The 10087-nt window shown below is 39.0% G+C and overlaps 1 protein-coding gene across 2 annotated transcripts; it reads right to left on the bottom strand.

Annotated features, from left to right (window-relative positions):
- Nucleotides 1-602: 602 nt before the first annotated feature.
- Nucleotides 603-9363, bottom strand: mrpl35 (mitochondrial ribosomal protein L35). Of its 2 annotated transcripts, none has more exons than XM_039751758.1 (4): nucleotides 9256-9363; nucleotides 3400-3574; nucleotides 1248-1392; nucleotides 603-1095 (listed from the first exon to the last, which is right to left on the bottom strand). In XM_039751758.1, the coding sequence occupies exons 1-4, from the start codon at nucleotides 9281-9283 to the stop codon at nucleotides 907-909; spliced, it is 537 nt and encodes a 178-aa protein (XP_039607692.1). In that variant the 5' UTR covers nucleotides 9284-9363; the 3' UTR covers nucleotides 603-906. The 2 variants fall into 2 exon arrangements, with proteins under 2 accessions (XP_039607692.1, XP_039607691.1); XM_039751757.1 differs by having other exon boundaries at nucleotides 3400-3577; nucleotides 9256-9345.
- Between the last annotated feature and the right edge of the window lie 724 nt (nucleotides 9364-10087).

The raw sequence follows: 10087 nt of genomic DNA, 5'->3' as shown, positions 1-10087 counted from the left end.
TTTATTATAATAAACGTGTGATTTGGGTGATGCAGCAAACAGCATTTGTACTGCAAATCCTCTGGGGCTCAAGTATGATAAGAAATGAATTTTATTTACTTCACAGTACATGAAGGACTAAACATTTTATAGAACAACAAAATTTCACATGATTCATTGCTTCCACATGTAAACCTGGCTTTGTATGCAATCAGGGGGTATTCAACGAAGTGCACTTGTGAAACCGAGACTTCGATCAGTAAGCATAGTTTTCCAAGCACACAACTAATGTTAAACTCAAGTTGGGATTTGACAGTCCATGGTTCTGTATGTACTCATGAGATTTAAACAGCCCTGAGAACAGACTGTCTAACTTAAATAAGGGCTTAAAGCACAGGAGTTTGTAATATCAGCAAATAGGGTAACTTATGACTTTAAGCTTGAAACCATTGCAATGCAAGTTATATTATGGAACAAGCTGTGAACTGTCACTTAATTGACATAAAATAGAACATACAACAGAGATGGTGGTCAATTTGAAACTGCTGCTTAGTTAAACCATTAGCTTTTAAGATTTGTACTGTTATTAGTGTATCATACTGCTTGTCTTGGTGAGACAAGGACTATATACAATGGTAACTTTATTACACTTCAAGAATTACAAATGTCTAGCTGATAAACCCACTTCAGTGTGACTAGGTTTCTTAGGAGTCCCAGAGTGACCCTTTTGTGGGAATGTAAAGAATCATTGCAGTAAAATGTACTATTTCAATCTTTTTTGATTTAGTTATGCAATGTTGTTTCAAATGGCAGATTCAAATTTTTCAGCAAATATCCACAACTAAATACACAGTAAGTTCCTTTTTATTAAGGGATTATATAAATCACTGTTTTTGCTGAGAATACTATCAAAAGAACCAAAGCCATTTAAACCTTCAGCTGAGGGCGATCATGGTATTTAAGGTAGGGGTCATTAGCAAACCAGTTCCTCCTCTTCCAGAAAGATGTGGTCATTTTGTCCAGCAATTTACTTTGTGTTTTGTTACAAAACACATGCTGCTGTAGCCGCCTCTTGTGAGCAGGTTTTTTCTTCCAAAGTTTCTTCTTGTAGCCAGCCTGCAAAATGAAGTTTGAGACTTATTTACTTACACAGTCATTGTAATTTTTTTTTTTTTAATTTATTTTTTTTTGGTAAGTGAACTACACTCTTCACCAGAACACGGTTAAGCAAAAATGGTCTGTTACTACAACAACAAAAAAAAAAACACCTTTCTTCTCAGCCAAAGGCCACAGTGCAGCCTTAGGAACCTCTTGACAACAGCCTTCACAGATTTCCTCTTCCCTTTACGTAGGCTGTAGTAGGTAAGATGCCTGGATGGCTGCTGAAGAAGATTTGGAAGCAGAGGAACAACACTGGAAAGAAATAAAAATTACATGTTAACGGTCAGCAATTTCTAATAAGACCATGATCAGCTATGTTAATCCCAAATTATTATTTATTTATATATATATATATATATATATATATATATATATATATACATACATATACACATGGTTTTGTTTGCCTACAAGGTACAATTAGTTTTTACTGTTGAGCTTGGGCAAGCTGAACTTCCTAGTGTACAAAATAAGGCAGTAAGTGCCCGAACATCCTATCCCCAAAGATTTAATTAGTGGCACAAGCAAAATGTTCAGCCGTTTTCTTTATGCCCTTCAAAGATGGCATGCTAAGTTTTGGGAATTGTTTTCTACTGCAGATAACTTGAGAGGCACATGTGGTTACTTCACGCGAGTGAAATGCATGGAATAACAGGAGTAAGAGCCTCATTTTAGTACCATGATATCAGTCATTGCTACACAACACAATGTTAAAGCTTGCTGGGCAAAGGTGGACTTAGAAGTACTGCACAACAGCCAACACAGAAACTGAAGACAAAAACTGTCTTTGATACCAGTTTGCAAGTTAACCTATCCAATTTTTTTTTTACATTGTTTCTGGTGCCTAAATAGAAAACGTTAAAGCCAATTATTATAATGTATTTCATCACTTAAATTCTACCCACTTATTAAAACCTGATATTTGGGACACCCTACATAATGTATAATTCTACTTGTTATATGCCAAAACTATTAACAGGGTGTGTTTTCAGATTTATTCAGTCATTTTTATAGTCCACTACAGTGTAGCAGGGAGTGGAAGATTAACCTGGCAATAGCAGGGGTAAGACAACTCTGGACAGGATGACAGCCTACACCAGAGTACACCCCTGCACCCACTTGGCTGATGGAGGAACATACGGACTAGAGTGACTGTAGTGAAATAGCAATAAACTCAATGTTCACAAATTAAGTTATTTCTATAAGTAACCTAAGTATACAGATCTGCCCCGATTTAAGTTGATGACTTATTTTGCATTCAAAACAACTTTGCCCATAAACTGAACAATGACCTTTCTGTGTAACAAATAATTGGTTTTATCATCTGATTCACAAGTTATTTACATTAACTATATTAAAGTTTAGGGTAATGTTGTACTAACATGTTACTGTAGTCTTTTTTTAAAATTACAATTCCCTGTGATATTACAGTTTAATCCCATTGTAATCACATTAGTTACTGACTCAACTAACCACCCTTGTACTTTCCACCTGTGTGTGGGTTTAGGAAGGTCACAGTAGTTCCTGCATAAACAGCCAAGGCAGATACCTTCATCCTACACTTCTTCATTGTAAATTACAAGGACCTCCCTGGCCACATGAGAGACACAATCTCTTAAGCAAGCCCTTAGTCTCCTTCCATTGATCTATGCGCAGTTGCATCTTCAAATGATACAGAAAGCAATGAAATGGCACTTCTGATGCAAAGGCTACTAATGGTTAATTGCTCTGCCCCTGGGCAACTACATGCCAATCTGTCACCAAAAAAAAAGCGCCTCACAAGCCTGCATAGGAACAGTAACAAAAGTGTTTTATGCATTCTGGCATAATTTTGATAAATGTACATAATGTTTTTACAAACAGGACAACCTTTCAGTTCAAACTCATATGATAAGCTATTTCCTCACCGTCTGCATTTAAAATCATCTGTGGTGTTATTATTCTGAATATCTTCCTTGTGTAAACTCCTCTTGCAGAACACAACAGAATGGTATTCCAAATAGAATGGGTGGTGTGTACAGGTATGTATTGTATAGTTAATCTATTCAACAAGGCCCCCTAGTTTAAATATATTTAAAATAATTCTGTACAATTATGTACAGTTGATTTTTTCCCTTTAAAATCATCTGATATATCCAATTAAAATACAAGAACTTTGTATCTCAGCTCCCATGTAACATCAGCCAAAAAAAAAAAAAAACTTCAGTGTGCAGCATCAACCTTTGTTTCAATGTAAATTCTCAAAAATCTCAAACTCACCTTGGAAAAATGCTGGGTGAACATTTCAAATGATCTGAAACTGTCATTGATGGCTGAAATGAGTGCTGAATTGCAGTTCTATGATGACAGCCAACATTCAAAGTAGAAAACTTACAAGCACTCTGCCAAAAGTTGCATGTACTTCTCTGAGCCACAGAAATGAGGGGTCTCAACACTGCTGAGAACAAAATAAAATTGGTACACAATGAAAACAACCATGTCATTATCTGTTCTGAGTTTTAACATTAAAAGATATTTTTTCTCAACATGATAATGGCAGCCTCTTCCTTACTACCTTGTTTTTTTCCTCCTTAATGTCCAAGAGGCAAGTATCTAATGGTTATTACAATATGCCCTCCCTTATATTCAGTGCTGCTGGAAGAGGCTACAACCCCCATGATTCTCACATAGATTAAGTGGAAAAAGGAAGGATTAAAGAGTAAAATAATATTCTTAAAGCAGTCTTGGAGATGCAAGACGTAAATTCAAACAGACCTGAGGAAAATGTGTGAACTTCATAAATATGGACCAGGGGTGGGATTTGAATCCAGTATTGTCTTTCTAGAAGGCAGCAGTGCTAACTAATGTGTAACCCTGGGTAAAATGCATGTATTCCATATTTCCAAATAGTTAATAGACGTTAAATGTTTTCTTTGTTATGCATAATTACAACAAACTTATAAAATCATGAATATGCTGCAACAACCCTGTGAAAATGTGCCGTTTTACCAGTAATAGTTTCAGTTAATATAGTTAAACATACTATGCTAAACTAAAATGACGCTTATAAAAAGCTGAATGCCAACTCCAGAGTCAAGTAGTTTGCACTTCATCTACACTAAAGAGACACGCAGAATCTGATGTAATATTATATACAGTGCATCTTCTTCTTTCGGCTGCTCCCGTTAGGGGTCGCCACAGCGGATCATCTTCTTCTGTATCTTTCTGTCCTCTGCATCTTTTTCTGTTACACCATCACCTGCATGTCCTCTCTCACCACATCCATAAACCCTCTCTTAGGCCTTCCTCTTTTCTTCATGTCTGGCAGCTCTTTCCGTAGCATCTCTCCTCTGCACATGTCCAAACTAACGCAATCTCGCCTCTCTGACTTTCGTCTCACAATAGTCCAACTTGAGCCGACCCTCTAATGTTCTCATTTCTAATCCTGTCCATCCTCTTCACAGTGCATGATTTTGTAAAATTAACCTTCTGTTTCCTAGATTTGAACTGTCTGTTAAATTATCCAAAGTTTAACTGACTAAAAACTAATCACAGATGCCAGAATAGAGGGGAGCAGTTTAGACGAGAGTACTGAGTAATGCTTTCTGAGCTTAAAGATTGTGTACTAAAATGCTAGGCAGGCTGTGAGGCCTGGAGGTGTACTTGAATCTACAGGATTGCAGACAGCCTCCTCACTGACACTGTGATCTTAGGAAGGCAGATAACTGTAGTAAAATAAAGCCTTTATAGTAATAAAATAATCATAATCCTCATTCCACCTTGTTCCCTAAGATTCAGGGTTGAATAAGCAAATGTACAGTTTATAATAATATAATTTATATATAATAATATGATGACACATTACTAATCAGTTATCTACCATGTATAAACTTTAAATTACTTAACATCCAGACATTTTCCCTATCTGTTTTTGCCAGTTCAGGATTTGGGGAATACCTGGGCCTATTCCAGAAGTCTTCTTGTGGCTGCTCCCTTTGGAGGTCGCCACAGCAGATCATCTTCTTCCATATCTTTCTGCATCCTGTTCTGTTACACCCATCACCCGCATGTCCTCTCTCACCACATCCATAAACCTTCTCTTAGGCCTTCCTCTTTGCCTCTTCCCTGGCAGCTCTATCCTTAGCATCCTTCTCCCAATATACCCAGCATCTCTCCTCTGCACACGTCCAAACCAACACAATCCCGTCTCTCTGACTTTTCTCCCAACCGTCCAACTTCAGCTGACCCTCTAATGTACTCATTTCTAATCCTATCCATCCTCGTCACATCCAATGCAAATCTTACCATCTTTAACTCTGCCTCCTCCAGCTCTGCCTCCTGCTTTCTGGTCAGTGCCACCGTCTCCAACCTATATAACAGCCAATCTCACTACCGTCCTGTAGACCTTCCCTTTGAGGACTATCTCCATGTGGTGCGATTCCCTGAGGGTGATCTGGCAAGCAGGATCTTCATTGTTGAGGACCTGAGTGGCTGGACCAGGCCAAGGGGATGTCCATGTAACACCTGGCTGCAGCAGAAAGAGGGTCATTTCCAGTGGGTGAGACTGGACGAAGTGTCTGCCTGGGGTGTGTCGCCAACCGGGATCCCGAGCCGTTTCATTGTGTGGTGGGTGCGGCAACATGCTGTACCAGTGCCTTCTCCCCAACCTGACCACAGCAGACAATTGTTAATAATTACCTGCAGTGTTAGTTCTCAAACCTGAACTCTGAATGGAAAAAGCAGGCTTAAAAATGAATGAAAGCTATATAATCAGTGGAAGGGGAATAAAATGCATCTTCAAATTTGACTTAGGAATATTCAGACCCATTGCTATGACAGTTGAAATTTGGCTCAGGTGCATCCCATTCAGTTGATCATGACCGAGATGTTTCTACTCCCTGTTTGGAGTCCACCTGCAGTCAGTTTAATCGATTGCAGATGATTAGAAAAAAGGCAAACACCTTTCTAGAGAAGTTCTCACATTTAACAATGTGTATCAGAGCAGAAACCAAGCCATGAGGTCAAAAGAACTCTCTGTAGAATTTGGGAGACAGAACTGTGTTGAGGTACTGGGGAAGGCTACAAAAAATTCCCCACTGTACTGAAAGTTTGCAAAAGCACAGTGTCCTCTAGAATTCTTAAATGGAAGAACAACCACAACTCTTCTTAGAGCTGGCTGCCTGGTAAGACCAAGTAATCATAAGAGTAGGGCATTGGTAAAAGAGATGACCAAAAACCCAGTGGTCAATCTGGCTGAGCTCCAGAGAACCTGTGTAGAGATTGGAGGACAACCACCACAGCAAAACTCCACTAACCTGGGCTTTATGGCACACAAATGCCTTCTGGGAGTTTGCAAAAAGACACCTAAAGAACTATCAGACTATGCGAATCAAGATTCCCTGGTCTGATGAAACCAAAGTTGAACTGTATGGTCTTGGTCCTAAGTGTCACATCTGGAGCAAGCCTGGCCCTGCTCATTGCCTGCACAATACCATTTCACCACTGAAGTATGGTGGTGGCAACATCTTCAGCGGCAGGGAGAGGGAGATTGGTGAGAGTTGAGCAAAAGCCAAATGGAGCAAAGCACACAGATATCTTTAATGAAAACCTGCTTCAGGACACTCTGGACCTCAAACTGGGCTGAAGATTCATCTTCCAACAAGACAATGACCCTAAGCACAAAGTAAATACAACACCAAAGTGGCTTTGTGACAACTTCTGTCCTCGAGTGGCTCAGTCAGAGCCTGGTCTTGAACCCAATCAAACATCTCTGGAGAGACATGAAAATATCCGTCCACTGATGGTCTCCACAGATATGCAGAGAAAAAAAAATGGCAGAAAATTCCGAAATCCAGGTGTGTGAAGCTTGTCATGTCCTACCCAAGAAGACTCCAGGTTGTAATCGCTTTCAAAGGTACTTCAACAAAGTACTAAGTAAAGAGTCCGAATACTTCCATCAATGAGTAATAGTTCCTTTTTTAAATTTTGGGTAAATCCACAAAACATTCCTAAAATCCTGTTTTTGCTTTGTCATTCTTGGGTACTGAGTATTACTTGATGAGGAATATTTTTTTTAACTATTTAGAACAAAGCTGCAACATAACAAAATGTGAAAGGATCTGAATGCTTTCTGAAGGTACTGTAGATGCTGACAATTTCTCAACAAAATTTTATCTAACAGCCCTTCATATACAACCCACACTCACTGACTGTACAACAACCGAGTACGGCACCCACTCTGCCGAGGGCTGAAAAGCACTACACTGGGTGGTGAAGTTAGTGCACAATATCACAGGCTAACAAGTGTCTTCTGTTCTGGATGTTCAAGCTGCTGTACAAAAGGCAAACCATTAAAGACCCTGGTCATCCTGCCTGGGACCCCTGTTCTGAAAAATAGCACAGGACCTTTAGCACTTGATTCAGCAATGGTTATTAATCAACGGTCATAAGGACACTCGACAGCAATTCATATTCACAAAAGCACAACTGTGTATAGTACATAAAAATTAAAAACAATTTTACTGTTGTATTTGTTATACTTTTTTTGTCAGTTGCTGATACTGTATTGTAGCGACTAGTCTGAGGGAGGGCGGCACAGTGGCATAGTGGGTAGCGCTTCTGCCTCACAGTTAGGAGACCCGGGTTCCTGCGTGGAGTTTGCATGTTCTCTCTTTGTCTGCGTGGGTTTCCTCCGGATACTCCGGTTTCCTCCCACAGTCCAAAGACATACAGGTTAGGTGCATTGCCGATTCTAAATTGCCTGCCCTGCAGTGGGTTGGTGCCCTGCCTGGGGTTCGTTTACTGCCTTGCACCCTGTATTAGCTGGTGTTGGCTCCAGCAGATCCCTGTGACCCTGTAGCTAGGATAAAGCGGGTTGGATAATGGATGGATAGTCTGAGGGAAGACATCTAAGTAAGTACTTCACGGAGCTTCTGCCAATAATGTTGAGATTAACTGCATGTGAAAATAATCACTGATCAATTACAAGAAAGCTACAAATGCACACAGTGTGGTGGAATTAAGACCATACATTTTTATGTTACTTTATTCTTAGTCTTTCTAGCAGTGTACATTTTAAAAGTTTCCTTCCACAGTCCAAAGACATGCATATTATGTGGAGTGGTAATATTAAAACTGGCCGCTGACAGGTGAGAGTGTGTGGTCGCCTTGTGATGCCCGATGTCCAGGCCCAGGTTTGTTCCTGCCTTGCGCCTCATGCTTACTGGGACAGGCTCCAGCTCCCCCACAACCCTGGTCAGGACAAGCAGGTTTAGAAAATGGATGGATGGATGGAATAATAGAAGGTGCTATTTCAAACCCAATTAAAAACTGTAATTAAATGTATGTTTAAAAAGAAATTAGATGAATATTTTAACCCTGCAAAATACTTTTCAAATACTCGCCTACTGTGGACATAAAAAGTCTACCTACCCTTGCCAAAACGGCATATTTTGCGTGATAAAAACAAGGAAACCATGAGAAATCCTGTCAGAACGTATTCAAACTTTAATGCAAAATTGTAATCTACACAAAGAAGGTGAAAACAAATCAGAAACTGTTTAGTGAAAAAAAGGTTTATATCCATTGTATAATTCTGGATTTGTTTTGCTTTCCGCAACAATTGTGTTTGCTACGCTTTGAATGCGATCTGCTGTCTACAGAAACAATACTTTCAAAATCTGAACATTTTGATACATTATTATTTGTTTACTATGAATAGACAGATGTTCCGTGCGCCTAATTTCTTGGTTTCGAATAAATCGATTTCAGAAAAGCAGCCTGCTGACAGTAGTTAGGTGGGCTAGTGTCATTACCTTATGGGCATTAATATTACGTACTTGCTTAAAAAAAATACAAAATCACAATTAAAGTGAAACCCACACGTTATTTTAAATTGTTTTGATATGATCGATTGCTGCCTGCAGCTGAAACAGACCATTGCAGTGAAAATGTCAGAAAAATGGGAACAGCTTCAATACTGTAACCCTCTACTGAACACTGGCGTAAAACAATGCAATTAAAAACGTATGCGTCAATCATTCTTTAGCGTACAATAGTAATTGTAATACTAAAAGTTAAAGACTAATAAGCGCTATGTATTGATAACAGGCATGTACACATTTCTTTGATACCGACCTGAAAGACTTCTCAAGGCGGCCGCCATGTCGATTACGTAGATCAATTCTAAACTACGGCGTACGCTGAGAGTCAAACAGTACGCGAGTGGACGCGCTCTTTGAATTTATACTTCGCGACGAATTACTGCCATCTTCTGTTGTGGAGCAGTCAACTCACGTTTTATTAAAGTTCAACAACAAATATAACGTTACATGGGCGGGTCTGATATCCTAAAGCCGCCTGTGTATGTGCACGCCCCTCTGAGCTGCGCCCCCGCCCACCTAAGTTCAGTCCCGCCCCATCAGGCGTTCTGCGGAGAGGACCGTTAAATCCTTCAACCAAGTCCCATCTTTTTAAAAAATGTAATTGTAGGATGTTTCTTTATTTGTATCGCTCCTCTTTAAAGTCTGTTCAAAGAAAATTCATAAATATCATTTTACTTCAATTTACAAGCAATTACGTTTTCTCTCTGATATATTTTCAGATAGCATGACGAGCAGATTCTAGGACTCCAAGGTACTTTTTTTAAAAATTTCAATTAACATTTAACTCACAGTCACTTTTTTGTGTCTGCTTATTATGATGTTTGTTCCCAACATAAAGATTCCCATGAACTGATTTCAGAATTTGAAATAAATACCCACAAATACACATATTCTGGCTACAATTTTTCAGTTTCCATTTTAAAGATGCACATAATGAAACTTTAATATAAATATTTATTTTAACCTGTCAACCATTTCAGCTTCAACTGTTTAGCTGAGCCAGATCATATAAGTTCCACTATAATGCTTCCAAAAGCAATTTATATTTCAATGCTCTATGACACAAATTCAAAAAACTTTTAATT

This window comes from Polypterus senegalus, chromosome 4, assembly GCF_016835505.1.
Source record: "Polypterus senegalus isolate Bchr_013 chromosome 4, ASM1683550v1, whole genome shotgun sequence".
In the NCBI taxonomy this organism is placed as follows: Eukaryota; Metazoa; Chordata; class Cladistia; order Polypteriformes; family Polypteridae; genus Polypterus; species Polypterus senegalus.
The sequence above is the reverse complement of the archived record's forward strand: the minus strand, read 5'-3'. Positions and strand labels throughout refer to the sequence as shown.

Coding starts and splice junctions, on each gene's coding strand:
- mrpl35 (XM_039751757.1), bottom strand. CDS start 9,283: ATGGCGGCCGCCTTGAGAAGTCTTTCAG. Junction 1,393..3,399: donor TCACCCAGCATTTTTCCAAG/GTGAGTTTGAGA, acceptor ATTTCTTTCCAG/TGTTGTTCCTCTGCTTCCAA. Junction 1,096..1,247: donor GCCTTTGGCTGAGAAGAAAG/GTGTTTTTTTTT, acceptor TTCATTTTGCAG/GCTGGCTACAAGAAGAAACT.